The sequence below is a fragment of the Rissa tridactyla genome, chromosome 8, assembly GCF_028500815.1.
Source record: "Rissa tridactyla isolate bRisTri1 chromosome 8, bRisTri1.patW.cur.20221130, whole genome shotgun sequence".
NCBI classification, from domain to species: Eukaryota; Metazoa; Chordata; class Aves; order Charadriiformes; family Laridae; genus Rissa; species Rissa tridactyla.
The window spans coordinates 23913588-23934317 of NC_071473.1; the positions used below are offsets into that span (position 1 = coordinate 23913588).

At 42.0% G+C, this 20730-nt stretch overlaps 1 protein-coding gene across 18 annotated transcripts in view; it reads left to right on the forward strand.

Annotated features, from left to right (window-relative positions):
• Positions 1-20730, forward strand: part of PRRC2C (proline rich coiled-coil 2C) — a 77040-nt gene that overhangs the window by 29796 nt on the left and 26514 nt on the right. For 10 of the 18 annotated variants that reach the window (XM_054213083.1, XM_054213082.1, XM_054213093.1 and 7 more), the window contains exons 7-23: positions 356-435; positions 1387-1520; positions 1603-1690; positions 1976-2117; positions 3141-3212; positions 3977-4610; positions 5427-5596; positions 6225-6471; positions 8508-8721; positions 9527-11890; positions 13040-13248; positions 13844-13998; positions 14454-14784; positions 15268-15353; positions 16334-16522; positions 16671-16715; positions 19279-19530. In XM_054213083.1, the coding sequence (XP_054069058.1) occupies positions 356-435; positions 1387-1520; positions 1603-1690; positions 1976-2117; positions 3141-3212; positions 3977-4610; positions 5427-5596; positions 6225-6471; positions 8508-8721; positions 9527-11890; positions 13040-13248; positions 13844-13998; positions 14454-14784; positions 15268-15353; positions 16334-16522; positions 16671-16715; positions 19279-19530 (5412 nt within the window). The remainder of the gene's footprint in view (positions 1-355; positions 436-1386; positions 1521-1602; positions 1691-1975; positions 2118-3140; positions 3213-3976; positions 4611-5426; positions 5597-6224; positions 6472-8507; positions 8722-9526; positions 11891-13039; positions 13249-13843; positions 13999-14453; positions 14785-15267; positions 15354-16333; positions 16523-16670; positions 16716-19278; positions 19531-20730) is intronic. The other 8 variants (XM_054213089.1, XM_054213097.1, XM_054213095.1 and 5 more) reach the window with 3 other exon arrangements.

Genomic DNA, 20730 nt, shown 5'->3' on the forward strand with positions numbered 1-20730 from the left:
AGCGGCAGGGACTGATTATTGGCTAGTGTGATTTCGTTATGCCCCTTTCTCCTCCCTCCATGGAATGCGTAGCTGCTCTGTTAGAAGGGTGGGATCACAACCAGCTCCTCAAAGGATATGGCTATGTGTTGCTGGTCCTGCTACACTGAGTTTGGACTTGTCAGGAGTTGATTAGTGCTTGTAATTCCTCCACCTTGGTGGCTTGAAGTTGCACACTTGTCATTAGGTAGCAAACTGTCTTGAGTGATAAGTCTTGCTTTACTTCCATTGTGATTCCTTTGATGATCTCAATATGCTTAATGCAATGATATTTTTTAACAAATGGCCCCTTTTTTTTCTTTTATATCTTTCTTAGATGTTTAATCAGTACCCTAGAATGGCATATCCTCCTTCCATGCAAGGTCCAACAAGGTTTCCCAATTCTGAGCCTAGCAGGTAAGAAACCTTACAAGTGTTAATGTTGTGTATGTATGAACTCTGTGCCTCAATGAAAAAAAAAAAACCATTGGCACTGATTATCTTGATTACGATTATACGCATAAGAACTGCCACTGGTTAGTCTCACGAGTTTGGCTTGTATGGAGCAGTGCCATGGAGTGGTTTGTGTCTGACAGCTCAGCTGCAAAACTTGAGGGAATTCTGCATGTTACAGGGTTTTTGATTGGGAAGAGGAGTCACTTGGAGACACCTTTGAAACGTCAACCAGTATTTTGCCTGTAAAAGGACTCTTCCATTGTTGTAGTGAAAGTAGTTAATTCCTGGTTCTCAACTCTACTTGCTGTCCAATTAAAGTAGAACTGTAATGCCTCATAAAATTAGTTTTCCTCCTTCCTGTGCATTTCTCCATAGTTGAGGGCAGCTGTGCACAGCATGAGGAAATAGAGGACTCTATAGGCAGTAGGGTGCAAACTTTGACAGGTGATCTGTCATTGGGATCAGGAAGAGGAGAGACAGGCTGAGAGGAATGTCTGGGAGAACTGAATATAGGAGTATGGAGAAGGTACAGAACGTTTGACAGTGGGAAAGCATGAAAAGTATTAAGAAATATCTCTGAGGTGGATAAATTAGTGATAAGGATGCCGGATCTATGCAGTGTGTTGTTTGAAAGCTACAAGCCGTGTGGTTTACTACTGTCAACGGACATTTGGCTTGTTTGTGAAGCGTGCAAGCCAGGCTATAGAATCTAATCTTCCGTAAAGAAACATCTGGTGGTGTATCAGCAATTATTTGAATGACAGTAGTTGTACATGTGGATGATAGTTCATGTTTATACTGTATTTGAGAGAACAGGACCGTATACTTCAAATAATTGTCATACAAGTTGACCTTTTATCTAGTCATGTTGCTGGATAAATAGTGATGGTGACCTTTGTTTCTCTTTTTTAGAGGACCAAGGGGAAGAGGACCACCTTCATGGTGTTCAGAACCTATTGAGCGCCCATCCATTCTTAGTGCTAGTGAACTTAAAGAACTTGATAAATTTGATAATCTAGATGCTGAGGCTGATGAAGGCTGGGCAGGTAAGAACATCAGATTAATGGTTTCTGTTGTTTGTACATTGAATCTTCTGAAAGATTAATTGAATATTTGCTTATGTATCAGGTGCTCAGAGTGAAGTGGATTACACGGAGCAGTTGAATTTCAGTGATGATGATGAGCAAGGAAGTAGTCAAAAAGAGAAGGAAAGTGGGTGAGTTGGTGTTGCCAGTTGGGTGTAAATGCCATTTAACAAGCTTAGTGTTTGGGAAGGTTGAATGAAACGAGTGCAAGTACTCATTCCATTAACATTTATTCCAGCAATTTAACACTGTATTAAATTGCATAACTACCTGCAGACTCTAGTCAGATGGGTATGTAATAGAAATGATCCTTGCTGTGAGGAAATGTCACTCTTGATAAGAAACATTGAGGATGGAAGACAAATGGCTAAATACCTGTGTGGAGTACACCTTCTGTTTTTCTTCTTTGTACAAAGTGATGAACAAACACCATCAAAAGATTCCCAGAGTCCTGATGGCCAGAAGGAAGCAGAAGAACAGACAAGTGCTAAGTCTGCCACCACGGTTTCCACAGCAGCAGCCAAAGGATCTTACGGCAAAAGCTCTCAACTTGATCAGGTCTGTGTGTTCTTCTCTTCAGCTCTTCTGGCAACAGCCTTGTGAGGAGATGTCCCACTCAGGTGTCTTTCCAAATTGTCAGGTCAATTAAGGTTATGAACATGAGTGAAAGCATTAGCTACTGCTTATCTGAGCTGTGGTAACCGATCGGGTGCTGCTTAGTCAACCTAGCTGCTTCTGGTCACGAAATAAAAATAGCATGACTTTATCTGGTGTGTTTTAATCCACAGTTGTGAGGGAGTGAGAACTCTTGTGTCAGATACTGTGACTCAACTGACAAGTTTTAACTCAATACTCTTGCCTGTCCATCCCTGTAACAGTGAATGAAGTGGTTCTGGAGTCCGTCATGTTTTACAGTGGCACAGAGTAAATAGTGCCCAGTTGGCCCACGCATTTTTCCTGGGTGTGGGGATTTTTTTTTTATGGTGTTGTGACCAGTTTTCTTCAGTGCGACTTAACAGTAATGTGTCAGCTCACTTCTGATGTCTCAGGCAAATGAATTTTATACAGACCACATAGAATTCATCAGCTCAGCCATTTTGGTTTTCGGTTTATCCTCCAGTAGAGGAAGATTGGCACACGCTTCAGCTTATGCCTGCTTCAGCTCTATATTGCCGCTCCCCCAACTCCCAGAAAGAGCTACTGTTGACTTTATCTGAAAATTTCCCAGAAGTGTTTTCTCTTGACACCAGTAATAATGAAGATCTGAGATTTTTAATTGTTTTTACTTGCACTTTATATGTAAAGATCATGTTATCTTTCAGGGTTTGATGCTACATTGAATCTAAGGCAAAACAGTGCAGTAACATGAACACTGAAATTTGGATCTGTGAATGTTTAATAATTTATCTGTCATTACATGAAGTGGAAACATTCTTGCCATTGTTTTGTATGCAAATTTGTATCGTATGCAGATAGTTCACTAGGTGTGGTATCTTAATGCAGTAGAAAACAGTAAAGCTAAAATTTGTCAGCTTGACTGTTGTTAGGAGCTTAACCCTGGTACTGTGTCTGATTCAATAGGATCGGGGTCCACAGCCTTCTATACATGAAAGAGGTGGTCCAGCTCTTCATCCCAAATCTATTTTGCCACCGGTAAGAAAGATTAGTATTGTCCTTATTTCCTTGAGTTGAATTCTTTAATGCTGTGGTGGAGGGATTTAGACTAAGAGAAGTAAAAATATGCTTCACATATGGATAAGTCTTTTTTTTTTTGACAAGTAAAACGATCTTAGTGCCTGGGGCCAGTAAGAATGGGACCCCAACACAGCTGTGCTGCTAATTGTGTAAAGCAGACCCATCTTGTAAGTGGTGTATGAAATGCATGAGAACTTTAAGAGCTTTGTTATCCGGACCCGTTTGGGAACTAGAGAGGACAGGGGTGCAGGAGCAGTGCTGGAGGGGGCTGGCTGCTGAGGCAGATGGGGAGATGAAGTGTGTACATAGGAGCTTCTGAACAATTTTCAACAATCCTTATTAAAGTCTCTCTTATCCTGAGCTACCTTGAATTGTTCTGGCTCCTTGGGAGACTTTTGTCTGAGATCTGCCCTGAGTCTTTGTGGGTTAGGGCAGCCTGCAACCAAATCTAAAAGATGTTTGTCATCTTTGTTGTCACTTTGCCTTCATGATGGGGAGGAGGAGTGACATGAACCCAACTGAGTCTTTACCTCTCCTTTCTGAGCTCAGGTTGTGTGAGTCTGAACTGGAGCAGGAAGGCGGGGGCTTGCTTTTTCTTCAAAATCTTGCTTTTTAAAGGTGCCGTGCAAATACATGTGTTGACAAATAGTTAAATGTAATACTACAGCTAGCTTTTTATATAATACATGCTCAAGTTGACTTAACTGATTTTAATATTGCAGCACCCTCCTCCTCCTGATCGCCAGTTAGGACCTGGAAGGCAGGGTCCCTTTCCCCCTAAACCAGTACCAGATGAAGATGAAATTTGGAAACAGAGGAGAAGACAGCAGTCAGAGATATCAGCTGCAGTTGAGCGAGCCCGTAAGCGGCGAGAAGAGGAAGAAAGAAGAATGGAAGAACAGCGAAAAGCAGCTTGTGCTGAAAAGCTAAAACGGTTAAATGAAAAATTCGGCTGTGTGACAAAACCCTCCCGGGAAGACCCTCTGAAAGAGCGTGAGAGGGAAAGGGAGAGAGAGAGGGAGAGGGAAAGGGAGAGAGAAAGGGAGCGGGAGAGGGAAAAGGAGAGGGAGCGGGAGAGAGAGCGAGAAAGAGAAAAAGAGAAGGAGAGGGAGAAAGAAAAGGAAAAAGAGAGGGAAAGGGAGAAGGAAAAAGAAGAAAAAGAAAAACTTGAGAAGGCAAAAGAGCAAGAAAGGGAGAAAGAGAAAGAAAAGGAGATGGAAAAAGAAGAGAAGGAGATTGAGAAAGAGAAGGAAGAGGAGAAACCAGCACATGAGGTTCCTGAGCCTGTAGAACCTGTGGCAACACCTGTAGTAGAAAAACAAGAAACAGAAACCAGGAATAACAAGGAAGAAAAAGGTAATTTTGCACATAAGTAGGAGTTGTGTGTCTTAAAGCTGAGCCACAGAGCCTAGTTGTAATCTATGAGGCTAATTTGCATACCTCATTAACCTAGTGCATCTAGCACATTTATTTTCCTAACACATTACAGCTGTTAACTGTCCTTTGAGCTAGACCTGTTTGCCCAACCCATCAAAATGTTCAAGTAAAAATTGGGCTTTGTGATTCAGGCGGGACTCTGAAGAATCTGTAAAGAAAAGCAGGCTTTCTTTTCTTGCTAAAGGAGGATCAGCAACTCATGTTGCTAAAAAGCAACATAAATTATTTCAGCTATTTGGTTCTTTCAGCAAGCCTAGAGAAGTAGACACAAAGAGCGCACATTTAAACTTGGTTCGTTTGTTGTAGTGCAACTCGAATGCCACAAGAGAACTGTTAGACTGTACTCAATAAGGTTATGTTATCCTTTTGATGGATAAAAGCAGTTGTAAAACCAAACCTTCATTCACTAAAACAGTTAATTCAAATGTAATATGGTAGCATTGATACAGCACTTATTAAATCACTTAATAGTTAACAACCTAAATGCCAGTGTTGATTACCCAGTGTATTTGAGTTTAAAAGGGACACTGAGAGATGTATTAACAACAATTGTTTTATTCTGAGGGGTTGTTCTTCACTTTTCTTGCCTTTATTGGTTATGGAAACGAAGACTGTGAGGGTAGAGAAGGCAGACTGTTTACATTTTAGAACATCCTTTATCTGACATTCTGGTGAAACTGTCATAGTTTTAAGATTCACTCTTGTCTCCCGCATGTGTGGGTTTTTTTTTTTCAGAAGATCAAGCACTCTTTACCCGACAAGATAGTGGTCGGAATGAGAAAGAGATTTCACAGGTCACTCATGAGAGTGAGCCAGATTCAGGATCTCAGCCTCGTCCTGCTGTTTCCTCGGGCTATTCTAAACAGTTCCAGAAATCATTACCACCAAGATTTCAGAGGCAGCAGGTAATTAACCAGTTCATTAAAAGACAGAAGTTCATTAAAAGAATTATGTCTTCTGTGTTACTCTGAAGAGGAACATGACCAAGAAGTTTCAAAAAGCTTAAGTTGTTGCTTTCTAGCTTCTATAACATCTATGGTATTGTCAGGAGTTGCTCTGCATGAAATAATACTTGTCACTTGCAAAGTATATAAGTGAGCAGAAGGCAAGAGAGGCTTTTAAAACTGTCTGGTTTTGCATCAGTTGCTGAAGTAGAACATTGCCCTGTGGTGGTTAGCTGTGGAACGCGGGATTTGATGATTCTTGTTTCTGCAGCTTTTACTTAAAGGATGCGACATTGACAAATGTAATTTGGACTTGGGTCCTGTGGTCTGAAGAGCACTTTGCATTAATGACATGCACGAAGTATAGTTTGTTCATTGTCTCAGCTGAATAACAGCAAAACTAGCTATTCTAAATTGTCCAGTCGGTTTTTCCCCCGTTCTCCTAGTTCATCCTGATGCACGTTTGGAATAAATTTTCAGAATGCTTAGCATCCAGATAACCGTACTTGTTGTTTCCAAGGGTTATTTGAATTCTACTCAAGTCTTCATCTTAATAAAAAGTCTTGTAATATTGTTTTCTGTTACGCAGGAGCAAATGAAACAGCAGCAGTGGCAGCAACAGCAGCAAGGTGTCCTTCCACAGTCTGCTCCCTCACAGCCTTCTAGTGGCCCTGTCCCTCCTCCCCAGCATAGGCCCCTTTACCAGCCCATGCAGCCACATCCTCAGCATTTAGCTTCGATGGGCTTTGATCCACGGTGGCTTATGATGCAGTCTTACATGGACCCACGAATGATGTCAGGAAGACCTGCAATGGATATGCCTCCTATTCATCCAGGTAAAATCTGGCAGCACTTTTTGACTGTTGAACTTTCTTGGGTTTGAAATAGAAGTCTTTCCCTAACCGCATACAGCAAATGAGTGGGTTTTTTTAAAAAAGAAAACTACATTATTTTGTTGTTTGAGACAAAACAGATTTTAGTAATACTGAGAAAATTATAGTTATGTGCGAAAGCATAGTTTTGACTATGTAAGTAAAGTAAAAAAACTTGACTAAAGTAAAATTGCAGTTTTCTCCTGTATTGCAGGCATGTTAGTGACAGTTAAGGGATGTACTCAGAATGTCAGCATAAGCCTTACTTTGGTACAGATATTAAAGCTGGCATAGGTTATGTTGAAGTGAGAACACCACTATATTTACCATTTGTGTTTCATTACATGTTAGCACTTGATACTACATTCCTTATTATTAAAAAAAAAAACCATAAAATTTTGCTTATTATGTATTAGCTCCTCTAGAGTCTTACTAAATTTGTGTTTTCAGATTCTTGGCACTAAAAAGTCCTTTTTAATTTGTGGAATGGCCATCTGACTTGCAGTTAGGAAAGCTATCGTGCATAAATAATACAAGTCTGGCATGTAATGTAATGGAGATACTTATCCAGCCAATGAGCAAGGTAATGGATATCCTGAATGATTGCAAGGAATGAACAGAGGAAATGGCAGGCTAAGAAAAGATGGTGAAAACTAGAATTTCTTTAAAATCTTGCCAAAAAAAGGAGACCCAGTGTCCTTAATAAATTACAAAAAAAAAACCACAAACCACCTGTGTGTACGCTTATCTTGCCTTTTGCCATTTAGATCATAGAATGGTTTGGGTTGGAAGGGACCTTAAAGATCATCTAGTTCCAACCCCCCTGCCCTGGGCAGGGACACCTCCCACCAGACCAGGCTGCTCAAAGCCCCATCCAGCCTGACCTTGAACACCTCCAGGGATGGGGCAGCCACAGCTTCTCTGGGCAACCTGTTCCAGTGCCTCACCACCCTCACAGGAAAGAATTTCTTCCTAATATCCAATCTAAATCTCCCCTCTTTCAGTTTAAAACCATTACCCCTCATCCTATCGCTCCACTCCCTGATCCAGAGTCCCTCCCCATCTTTCCTGTAGGCCCCCTTTTAAGTATTGAAAGACTGCTGTAAGATCTCCCCAGAGCCTTCTCTCCTCCAGGCTGAACAACCCCAACACTCTCAGCCTGTCCTGACAGCAGAGGTGCTCCAGCCCTCTGATCATCTTTGTGGCCCTCTGCTGGACCAACAGGTCCATGTCCTTCTTGTGCTGGGGGCCCCACGGCGGAGCAGAGGGGCAGAATCCCCTTCCTCAACCTGCTGGCTGCTCTACTGGGGATGCAGCCCAGGATGCTGTTGGCTTTCTAGGCTGCAAGCGCACATTGCTGGCTCATGTTGAGCTTCTCATCAACCAACACCCCCATGTCCTTCTCCTCAGGGCTCCTCTCAATCCATTTTCTGCCCAGCCTGTATTTGTGCTTGGGATTGACTGCCGTGACCCAGTTGCAGGACCTTGCAGTTGGCCTTGTTGATTTTCTTGAGGTTCGTGTGGGCCTACCTCTCAAACCTGTCCAGGTCCCTCTGGATGGCATCCGTTCCCTCTAGCATGTCGACCGCACCATACAGCTTGGTGTCATCAGCAAACTTGCTGAGGGTGCACTCAATCCCACTGTCCATGATGCTGACAAAGATGTTAAACAGCACCAGTCCCAGTACTGATTGTACATCAGAAACTTCATCCACAAGTTTACAGGTCTAACGACTTGGTTTGTCCCATTATAGTGAAAGCAGATGGCTTTTCTTTTTGTTGGTACATAGAGCACTAGTGGTGAATATGATTTAGTCATTCTGAGATCAGCTGTCAGTGAACAGACACTTGGTTTCAACAATGGGCAGTACAGAGGAAAGCAGACAGGACAAGAGAGAATAGCATTTCTCAGTACCTCCTGATATGCTTTGTTTGTCTTGAGGTAGATTTCTTTGCTAACGTTAAACTGGTTTCAATTGTTGAACTTAAATCTGTCACAGGAATTATGCCTCCCAAACCACTGATAAGAAGAGACCAGATGGAGGGATCAGCAGCTAGTTCAGATTCATTTGAACATATAGCTCGCTCAGCAAGAGAGCACACTGTTCCGTTGTCGGAGCCCCGCATGATGTGGGGGTCAGACCCGTACCCCCATGCAGAACCTCAGCAATCTAGTTCTCCTCCCAAAGTGTTAGAAGAGCCTGACGATTTGAGGTAAGCCTGAGTTATTTACTCTTGTGTGTCACTTCTCTGAGACATACATACTTACACGCTTGCCAGTGTAACTTACGTTGCAAAATGCAATTTAAACTGAGTTATAGCTGCTCTTCACACAAAGCTTTAAAAGGAGTTGTGGCTGGCAGATGTTGTGTGTACTTGGTGCTGTTGTAGAAAACAAAAGATATGCCTTCTCTGTAGTGGGGTGTAGAAGGACAATTTACCCCTTATTTAGGATCCTTAACCTAGTTTGGTGAATGGTGATTGCCATACTATTTTGAATTTTCACTTTTGTAGAACACTCCTGCAGTGTTTTCCTGTTCTCCGTTTGCTCTCCATCCTCCGCATATCAGAGAATTTCTGTCTGATGTACATTAGTTTCAAAAGTGGTGTGTTAAGTACAAGGAGCGTAAAACAAGACAGTCATTTTTAATCTTTGGTGCGTGATGAATGGTCAGGAAGGCTTCCTCTACATCTTAGAAGTACCCAAAAATTCTTTTTGCTGTACTGCTGTCTGGTAATACTTGTGATTCGAGGCTGCTAACTTGCAGGCTCCATTTAAAATTGCATGTATAATCATTAACAATAATAGATTCCTAAAGCTAATCATACATTGAACTCTTAATCGGGATAGAATAAAATTGACCTCTACAACTAGCAGCCACTATGAAAATTAATACCTGTTATTTCCTTGAGCTGACATTAATCCTTCATAGAAATGGAAAATAATTTGATTTAAGTTAATATTTATGAGTAAATTTTTTTTCCCCTACCCTAACATTCTTAATTGCTTGCTGCTTAGGTCTGAGGCACACTTGGAGCAAGAACGAGTTGCTGTCCCTGCTGCTGCTTATCCTGTAGAACACAACCAGTTGGACTCTCATCCAAAGACAGACTTTTTCAGAGAATCAGGAGAGGTGGAGGTACAAAAATTCCCAAGCAGGCCTTTGGAAGATGTACAACCTCTCCAAACTGACACACCTAACACGGCAGTTAATTTTGAAGGAGTGAATGAGAAAGTTACCCGTAGCTCCCCAGAAGAATTGGTGCCTGCGGGGGAAAGTCATCCTTCGCTAAAGAGGAGCATTTCCCATGGTTCAAGTCACTCTCTAAAATCAGAAGACCAGAGGAACGAGACAGCAGCAAATATCCCTAAATTAAATAACAGGCCTGTTGAGACAAAGGAGACAATTGAGAGACTTGAGATTAAGCCAAAAAAAGAAATTTTGATCAATAATAGAGTGTCAGAAGGACCAAAACCTGAAAAAACTTTCAAACCGAAGTCTGAAACAAGATGGGGTCCTAGGCCAGGTTATGGCAGGAGAGATGAAGGCAGTGATAGACCAGTGAGAAGATCAGGTCCTATTAAAAAGCCTGTGCTTAGGGATATGAAGGAAGAGCGTGAACAGAGAGAAGAGCGTGAGCAGAGGAAAGAGAAAGAAGGAGAAAAGACATCTAGTGAAAAACCTAGCAAGTCTGAAAAAAGTGACAAAAAGGAAGCACCTCAAGTGCCACTGCCTCAGGCTGAGCCAGAGACACCTGCCTCCAGCGGCGCTCCTCTGGCTAAGAAGATAACCCAGGATGCTGCTCCGACACCAGCAAGCCAGGAGAGCAGTCAAACTGAGACTGCAGCTAAAGCTCCGGTTCAGCCACCGACACCTCCTGTCCAGCAGCAGCTACCGGCTGCCCAGCCTGCTGCTCCACAGCTTCCCCCTGCAGTACAGCAGCAGCCACCTGCTCAACCGGCAGCACAACTGCAGCCACACGTTCAGCAGCCAGCTACTGCAGTGAAGGAGGAAAAGCAGGCTGAGAAGGCTGTTAGCAAGGAGGTGGTAGAGAAACCGCGCTTAGAAACCAGACCAGTGAAAAGAGAGCCTGGCTTACCACCTAGGACATACTGGAAAGAGGCTAGGGATAGAGACTGGTTCCCAGATCAGGGATACAGAGGCAGAGGTCGTGGGGAGTATTATTCGAGAGGTCGTAGCTACAGGGGTTCTTACGGAGGACGTGGTCGGGGCAGTAGAGGCCATAATAGAGATTACCCACACTACAGAGATCCTAAGCCTAGATCAGACCATGTGCCTTCGGGGCCTGTTAGGCAAAGAGAAGAGAGCGAAACTCGTAGTGAGAGTTCTGACTTTGAAGTAATCCCAAAACGACGCCGACAGCATGGTTCAGAGACGGATTCTGACAGTGAAGTTCATGAAAGCGCAAGTGATACGCTTCTTTCAGACAAAGACAGCCTAATCAAAGGCAAGCACCCAAAAAGAGAAGAGAGAACTGATGGCAAGAAGCCTCCAAAGCCTCTGTCGTTCAAACCTGAAAACAATATCAGAGTAGACAACAGATCCCTGGAAAAAACCTACATAAGAGATGATGAGAACAAACCCAAACCAGGATTTCTTCCTAAAGGAGAGCCTTCTAGACGAGGCAGAGGGGGAATGTATAGACGTGGTGGCAGGGAACCTGGTGGGCGTCCTCCACGTCCATCCACAATAAGGAGACCAGCCTACAGAGACAATCAGTGGAATCCTAGGCAAACAGAGATCATTAAACCAGAAGACGGGGAGCCTCCAAGAAGAAATGAACACTATGGTCCTATACCAGTTGATAAAAGACCTCCAAAATTTGAGAGAAAGTTTGATCCAAATAGAGAGAGGCCCCGAAGACAAAGGCCTGCTCGGCCTCCAAGGCAAGATAAGCCACCACGCTTTAGGCGCCTAAAAGAGAGAGAGGCCGCATCAAAGATAAACGAGGCAGTAACCAGCTCATCGACAAGTGCCACAGTTAGTAATGCAGTTAATGAGCCCTCCAACACTGCTCTGGATGTGTCGGGAAGTAAGACACCAGACTTGTCTAACCAGAATTCTTCAGACCAGGCGAATGAAGAGTGGGAAACAGCCTCAGAAAGCAGCGACTTCAATGAGAGGCGGGAGAGGGATGAGAAGAAAACAGCAGATGTAGCAGCACAGGTGGCTGCAAAGGCAGGAGAAAACGCTGGAGCTCCAAAAAGGGAAATAGCCAAGAGAAGTTTCTCTAGTCAGCGGCCTGGAATAGACCGTCAAAACCGACGTGGCAACAATGGGCCAGCTAAACCGGGGAGGAACTTCTCAGGGCCTAGGAGTGAAAGGCGGAGTGGTCCTCCACCCAGAAGTGGAAAAAGAGGGTGAGTACCTGCTTCTGCTAGAAAGCATACATGATCATGGTCTTCTGCTGTGGTCCAAAATCATAAGTAGTTATTTTAGATTTGTGGAATGGTAGAAAAGAGTAAAACAAGCACATGCACCTGCAGCTGTGTACTTTCTTTTTTTTTCTGTTTCTATACAGACAGTTGGACCATGGAGCTAAGAGCAGAGTGTTCTTGTATGCACAGTATGTGTTTTAAGATTTCGATGCAAGCTGAAAGGTTAATGTGAGCGGTTTTGCAGTTCATACGTACATACCTGCATTGCGTTTTAGATCAATCACCTAACATAGACAAGCATGTTGAGAAATGCTTGCCGTTGAGACTGAATTTTTTTCTCTATATGCTAAATTTGATTGAAACTTGATAATTATTGAATGTTACCATTTGCCCACTGTTTCGTAGCCACAGTGCACAGTAGTCTGTTAAGTGGGAGGTGGGACAAGACATTTCTTCATTGAATGCCTACTCTGTACTCTAGGCCTCTTGTGCTTGTAGGTTGCTGTATTCTAAGTTAAGGTTTTGCCTCAGCTTAAAAGCTTGTGATCAGTGCTTTAAGCTCAGAGTTAAAACTATTAAGAATTCCTGTGGTTAGTCACTTAAAGGTGACGTTGAAGCAAAAATTAGGTATTCCAGGTTCCACAGCAAAGTCAGAATGCTGCAGATCTGATTCTTATGGCTTCAGGTAGCTTTTGGCAAGTGAGCCTATAGAGCAAGTATATTGTACGTTGTTTATATTTGCTCACACTGCATACTGTAAGCTTCTGGTTTGGTTGGTTTGGTTTTTTTCATGGAAGACTTGACTGTGGCTGAAGTATGCTGAACTGCATACTTGTTGACTTTTGGTACCTCTAACTACATAGACCAAGCCAGAGGTGACCTTAAAATTATGGTGGTTTTGCATTTTTTTTCTGTGATTGCTTTTGGCAGCAGGGCATTTGATATCTCCCCAGAACAGCTTTTGCTGTTAAGCTTCTTCTCATTGAGGACCTGGAAGTAAAAGTCTGGAACCTACTAAGAAGTTGCACAGTAGATACTTACACCCTATAATGGGATCTGCGTTAAACTGTTAGCTCCTTCCTGAGTGTTCTGTGGCTGGTCATTAATTTTCTCAAATTTTTTCTAATATAGGCCATTTGAAGAGCAGACAACGACTGTGCCTGGTGTTGATCCCACCAACAGCAACTCTTTACATCAGGAGGACGGAGGTGTTACTGCTGCAGGACAAAAGAGCGCCAAGGATGCAAGTGGCAAAAAGAGAGAAGAACCTAAGGCTGGTCCAAAGAAGCCGAAGGAAAAAGTGGATGCCTTGTCTCAATTTGATCTTAATAATTACGCAAGTATGTATTGATAATATGCTAACAAGAATTTGTAATCCCGCTAGCTTTGCTGCATGTAGAGCTAGATGTTTGAAAACTTAGAAAAGAGGAAAGGTGATTTTTTTTTTAAAACACCATAATTATTGCGTACTTGAGTATTGCTACCTTTGTCATATCTAATTAACAATGTGTATACTTCTAAAAGGTGGCAAATCTCATTGTATGTTTTTCTGTATAGATAAAAACAATTTTGTTCTATGATCTAATCTTAACTCATTCTTACCATTTTCCACCATGCTGTAATAATTTGCTTAACCTTCATAAGCAAAGGCAGTGGATATCACTGATAAGCTTACAGCCAATATCCGGGAAGGCTGTTCATTATTCATTATTGGAGAGCCTGGTACAGGCATCTCCAGTTTTTCAGTTCTTAAAGATTAATTCTTTGTCTTCAAGCTCAGCAAGGACGCACTTGTCAAGCAGAAGCTTATCTTTAATCAGAGCCACCATCTGTGTCTGTGGGAAAATAACTTCCACTCTAAAGCAGATCTTGGCTTGGTGCGTTCCATCTGAAGCTGTTAAAAGAGCAGCATTTATACCTTTCCTTTTTCTATAGGTGTTGTGATCATTGATGATCACCCTGAAGTGACAGTAGTTGAAGACTCCCAATCTAACTTGAATGATGATGGTTTCACAGAAGTGGTGTCTAAGAAGCAACAAAAACGCTTGCAAGATGAAGAGCGCCGAAAGAAGGAGGAACAAACAGTGCAGGTACAAGACCAGCATTTATAGTGGGAAAGCTCCTTGCAGTACTGGGAATGTTGTAAAGTGTGCAGAATCTTCCTTCCAAATAAGCTATATTTTCACCTTATAACTAGACAGTTGCATTAATATGAAATTTTTCAGAATTAGTAAATTAAATTACTTTTCACTTAATCATCCTATGATTCTGCACTTCTTGACTGGGCACTGTCAGGCAGGTGGAACTGGCAAACTGAAAACACCATTTTTCATACAGTGATAAAGACTTATACTATTGCTTGTATATCAGTTGATTCCAAGAGAAAAATGGATGAGAAATCATTGTTCCTGTGGTTGAATACCTCTAAAAAAATAAACTTCTTTAAGATGGGGTTAATCAGTTTGTGGCTTTGCTGCCACACAATGTATAATTGGTGTCCATACAGACTATCAGCTGTAAGAATAAAATTGGCTTCTGCTTACAGGTTTGGACCAAAAAAGGATCAAGCGAAAAAGGCCGAGGTCAGAATTCCAAGCTCCCACCCAGATTTGCCAAAAAGCAGCAGCAACAGGCAGCAGCCGCAGCTGCGCAGCAGGCACAAGCTCAGGCACAGCCTCCGTGTACAGCACAGACCCCAGCTCAGCCACAGGCTCCTGTTCAGACGCAAAACCAGGCTGCGGGAGGGACAGCCAGCCCAGAATACGCGGTGTCAGGCAAAGTTCTGCAAAACACCCAGGCTCACAATGGCCTGGGAACTGAATTATGGGAAAACAAGGTGCCTCCTACAGCAGTTCTAAATGACATCTCCAAAAAATGTAAGTGGTGGCTTTTGGACTTGGGGTGGGGGGTACCCGTTGTACTTAGAGATTGCCGATTGCCAGCTCTCTGATGTCTCATTTCTACCTGCAAGTATAGTTTTCCCAGGGAATAGAGGGCAGCATTTCAAATTGCAGCATTGTAACCTATGAATACCTCTGAAAAGAGATATTTGCAGTATGATATTACTCAGTATTTTATTTTGTTGTCATAGTGTTCATTCGCTATGAATGAGCAGCCGTCACTCCCTTCAAGAATCTGTTTTGTCGGGCTTTGTCATGCTTCCAAACAGGATGATTGCCCCACTTGAAAGCAGCTAAATAGGTAGCATATTGTTAACTGCTGAATAGGTTAACAATTTCTTAACCAAAGCTTATTTAATCAAGACATCTAAAATTTAATTACCAATCAATTGATAAGTTTAATGAAATGCATTTAGCAACACTGGGGGGGGGGTTTAACTCTGTTTTCTTAATTGTCAGTGGGACCCATTAGCCCACCTCAGCCACCTTCGGTCAGTGCTTGGAACAAGCCTTTGACATCTTTTGGTTCAGCTACATCTCCAGAGGTAAGAATGAAGGGAAGAAGAGTAACTGTATGTGAAACTTAACCAAATTTTATCTCATTGGGATTGTGTACAGATTATCCATTTATTCATGTGTGCACATACTTAAACTAGTATACGTAGAATTCCGTGAAGTCAAGGGGCAGTACAGAAACAGAGGATTACAGGCTAGTGCTTTTAGGATTACAGTGTGGGAAAACCGTTCTCTCTAAAAACTCAGCCATTCACAGATTCTATTGATAGCTATTATTCAATGCATTTTTTAAGTAAAAATATTGCATCGTTTGCATGTGAACACTTGGGTACAGTTCAGTAATGTAGAGAGAAGCAGGATGTCTCCAAGGAACCAAATGTTTTTTGTGTCCCTTAAATCAGAGATACAAAAAGCAGTAGATGCTTTCTAACTATATTAGCTCTGCTTATCCCGTGGAATTTGCATAGCCCTAAATTTTGTTTGTAGTCCTGCGGCTTTGTTTTCTCGGGCTTTTTTGGTCTTGACTTTATTGTTTTAAACTGTAAGAATGTGACATAACTCTTAGGAGATCATTTTAACTGCATAAGGAGATCTGGAAATCTTTTTTTAATTTCTTATTGTTCCTCTTGAATTGAACGTTAATTTTCGAACTTTCAGGAGAATGTTGTGAACCTGGGTCTGGACATTTTGATACTGTGCTTGTCCCTTTGCCCCTTCTCTACCAGTTTGGCATCTTGATCTTGTTTACATATTTCTTCACTGCTTTGTTTTATTCTTGCTCTTGAGCTGTATAAACAGCAGGAACTGGAGGAGGAAGAAGTATACATTCACATATTGTTTACTCTTGCAAATCTGTTGCAGTCACAAATAATACTTTTGCTGGCAGAAAGTAAATGTACGCTTTCAGTGGTTTTCAGCTGAGCATAGTCTGTGCTCTTTTTCTGAACCGGTGGCATTGTACTGATCTAGAAATCTTTTTAAATGCATTAAATATTTACCCTTTAACTAGGGGACAAAGCCTGGGCAAGAAGGTGGAGTCGATCTTGGTATAGAAACTATTCAGTTTGGAGCCCCAGCTTCCAGTGGCAGTGACAATGAAGTTGGCCCTGTACTTTCTGAGAAGTCCACTGACAAGCTACCAGAACCAAAAGAGCAAAGACAGAAACAGCCTCGGGCTGGACCCATCAAAGCACAAAAGGTAAAAGGTCATATCTTCAGTACAAACTTTTAAACTTAAAGTAGTTCAGCCAAAAGGAGGTGACAGATAATAGATTAGAATACTCATTCAGTTAGGACTAGAGCTATAAAAACTGCATTACCCTTTTATATTTCCTAAAATAATCAAGCTGGTTCTTGGAGAGAAGATGAGGAATTCGGTTCAAGAAGCAAGTGTAAGTAAATAGCATCCTAGCTCAGCAGAGTTTGTCCGTTGGTGCTGTGTTTGGAACGAGGGATGTGGCTAGAGCAGGGGTGGGATTATGGATTTGTGATAGCTTTTTTGGATGTGGTAGTGTTTTGTTTCCTGGTTTGGGGTTTTTGCTTGAGCTTGCTTCACTCAGGCTTTGAGAGCTGTTTTGAAGCAGGCGTTCTGTTTCTGTCCTGGCTATATCTCCAGTTTCAGCAGTTCTTCCTGCCACCACCACGCCTCCCTTGCCCCCCCTCTAAATGATGCATGGTCCTCTGCTTAGTTTTGTAGCCAGATTACCAAGATGAGTAATACATCAAGCTGTAGGAAGAGAGTTTTGAGGAAAGGGAGGAATGTTAAAGCCACTGATTTGAAGTCTCAAATTCAAATGCACAGATGTCTGCATAATTAATTTTTTTGCAACTAATCTAGGAAGACTGGATAGGTAATCAAACTTATCTAATTTTTTAAAAAAAATGAGATAGCGCTTGCCCATCAGAGATTCAGGGGCTCCATTCAATCATCACCTTCTTTTATTTCCATGTTACCACTCATACGAAGTAGTGCTTTCTCCATCTGTCATTTAGATTACACTTAGTAATCTTTCACGTTAAGGAAACGTACTTTCCTGTTATTTCTACCTACAATGCATACTTACCTGTGCATCGCTAGGACTCAGCACCAGCTTCTTACTCCCAGAAAGAGATTCTTATAGTAGATACACTTAGCTGGTTACTTACAGAATCAGCTGTTTCAGTCCCTCTCTGATGTCTGAGATTTGGCAGCGCCCCTGCCATAATTAAAGTCCTTTTGTCCTTCTGGGAGAGCAGGTGTTTCTTTGTGTTGGTTGTGTTTGGGGTTGTTTTTTCAAAAAAAAAAAAATAAAGCTGAAATCTGAAGTGCAGTCACTTGTAGAATGAATTTAACTTCTGCTACATGAGGCACTCAGTGGGTATGCTGCAATTCATGGTTTTAGTGCAAAATATAAAACTCGTACAAGCAGAGAAATATGCACTAATCAATGCTGGTGAATTGTAGTAAGAGGACGTTCAAAAGCCATGTCTCAGATATACTAGTAGCATGCCTAAAACTACCCCCATGAAATCACCGAATTCCAAATTAAATAAGTATATGTACGGAGAGTGTACTTTATACTGTGTAGAAAGTTCCTTTTTTTTCTGCTTGGTTTTAGTTATCAAGACTCCTGTAGATTTTGTTGAAATACAACTGTGTGACTAAATGGTAAATTTGTTGGAGATTAATATTTTTATGCGCTCTTCTGAATGAGAGGGCTGTAATCCTTTAAGTGTCTTGATGACAAAAAAAACTTTAACAAACAAACAATTCCTGCACACCCACCCACGCCCATGGTGATATTGTGTGTTATGAAGCCTGAATACAAACTTGTGTTCAGGATTGGAGGTTAGCATTGTTGAACTAATATGGGCAATGTAAGAGGACCATACCTGAAACAAAGCAATTTACCTTTCCAAGTGTGACCTTAAAGTGTCTGGAGGAATTTCTGCCTCTGTAAACTGTTGGAGAAAGAAAGATTTGGGGTGAGGTGGCGCTGATGTTCCTGACTGCTGCATTGCAGAGCTCAGGCATCTGCTTCTACTGTTGTTTTCTTCCTTCCCTCTGAAAACCAGTCTCTGCTGGCCTCCCAGGGGTACCAAATACCTTTGGGAAACTCCACCCTCCCCAAAGCCCAAAGGCATTGTATTATAAAGAGTCTTCCATCTACTCCTGAAACAGCTGGTTTGTATTTATAGAGACAATACCAGCAGCTTCTGTCTTTCCACTATCAAAGCTTAAGGAATAGGATTTTAAGGACTGCCTTTAAGGAATTTTTGTGCTGCTCTATAGTGAAATGGGCCGAGTAGTCTGAGCTAGAAAGGATGCAGCTATTTAAACAGCAGGGCATTCAGGTTCCCTGCGGCCCTTTATTCTGCTTTAATTCAGCTGCACAAAAAGGAACTACTGAATTGCAGCAGTTATTCCGGTCATGGTGTCTGCAATATAAGGCAACACTTGCGCATAGGTGTTTTGTTTTTTCTGGATGTGCCCTTACTGCTCAATTCCTAGGAAAAAAATGCGGGCAACATCCATACATCGAGATATCTTCAGGTGAAGGTAGAGGCTTCCGTTCTCGTTTCCTGGGGCCCTGTAAAATCCTGATTCTCTGAAAATTAAAATAACCTGTATGTATATGAAGTCTTGTGACTTCTATACTTGTTTATGCTTTTCTTGTAAGGAGAGTCAAGCTGGCTTTCTTCTGTAGGTTTTAACTGGATTTTATTTTAGTTGAACTCCACCACTTCACTTAAAACATGTATCACTTGAAAACAATGGTTTAGATTCCTACTGTTCAAAATGAATGCATTTCTTGTACATATCGTTAACTTAGTCTCAAATGATTTATCTGTTAGAAAATTCTTATGCTTCAGGAAAGCTATGTTAGACTTAAAGTTATTTTAAGCATGTTAGGATATTCTTGTGGGATAGGATGTGGGGGGGAAGACATAACTGACAAGTTAACACTAACTTAGCTTCCAGACCTGAGTCCGGTAGAAAACAAAGAGTATAAACCTGGTCCTATTGGGAAAGAGCGTTCTTTAAAGAACAGGAAGGTGAAGGATGCCCAACAGGGAGAGCCTGAGGGACAGGAGAAGCCATCTCCCACCTCTGTCAGAAGTCCAGAACCTGTCACTACAAAGGAAACCAAAGCAGCAAGTGAACTGAGCACGGAAATAGGAACCATGATAGCTGTGTCTGCTCCTGAGTTTGGAACAAACACAAAGGTAAGAAAAATATTGGACAAATTACTGAGCACTATATGTAAAATATGATTACAATGATGTAATTGACACTTGGTTGCCTGCTGGTGGTAGTTACCTGGACAGCAGAGCCCACTGAATAGCAGATATGAAACATACCAGTACTGTTTGAATTAAAACAGATCTCCAGAAGTGGTATGGAGACGTGCTGTTTGTCATACCCCTGTACAGAGATCAGCTTGGAAGGTTTTAAACTTTTTTGCCGCCTTATGAATGTAAAAACTCTGTCCTGAGCCTTGCTGTGGAGAGTGGCGCTGGAGCCTGGTATAGGCAGATTCTGTAAAATCAGATATATGTGATAGATGCAAGATGAGTGCTTGACTTCCAGCAGACAACTGGAGTGAAGTAGTGTAAGTGATCGTTGGTTGGGTGCATGGGTGACCTGAAGCTGTGAATTAAGTGCTGTTCTGTGAAAAAAGAGATCTCTCAACTAGGAGTATGCTAAAGGTTCCTTTAGTTTACCTAAAGGGTTTATGTGTCAGCTTCTGTTGGCTTGGATATTGTCAATGTAACCCCTGCAGAACTCGTTCAGGTTGTTGAGGACTCATCATAGTTGTCAGTGTGGAACTCCACTGACTTCTCTATAACTGCTCAACAGTGAGATGGTGCCTTGCTGTCAAAATTCATTGTTCTTAGCCATGGTGCGTTGATAGCACTGGCTGGAAAACATCCCAGATGTGCTCTCCTTTTTTGCCTAAGAACCTGTGTGAGGACTGCCATCACTGCAGCAGCATTTTGTCTTGAGCAAGAGCTGTGGTTATCTCTCAAATGTGAAGAAACTGTGCAGTTTGAGTAACTACTCGTTAATTGTTACACTTGCTTTGGTAAAGGAAAAATGCGTCTTGTATGTTTGTAAAGCAGTTTGGTGAGTTTAGACTCAGGTTTGTTGCATGCTGTCTCAATCTTCCTTTTCCTGGTCTTAAGCAAAAATTTTCTGATGCCACTTCGGAAAGCTGATCCTTTGCAAAAGTTACATTCATAGTTGAAGAATCTGAAATGCAGATCACTCACAATTTATCTTTGTCACCTGCAGTTGGAGGGATGGCGGGGAGGGGGGAATGACACAAGAGAACTTTGGCTGTTTTTTGCCAAGGTGTCATGGAAGCAGAAGATGTTAACTCAAAGAAGTGTTATTATAGAGCAAGTGTTGAGGATATTTGTGTC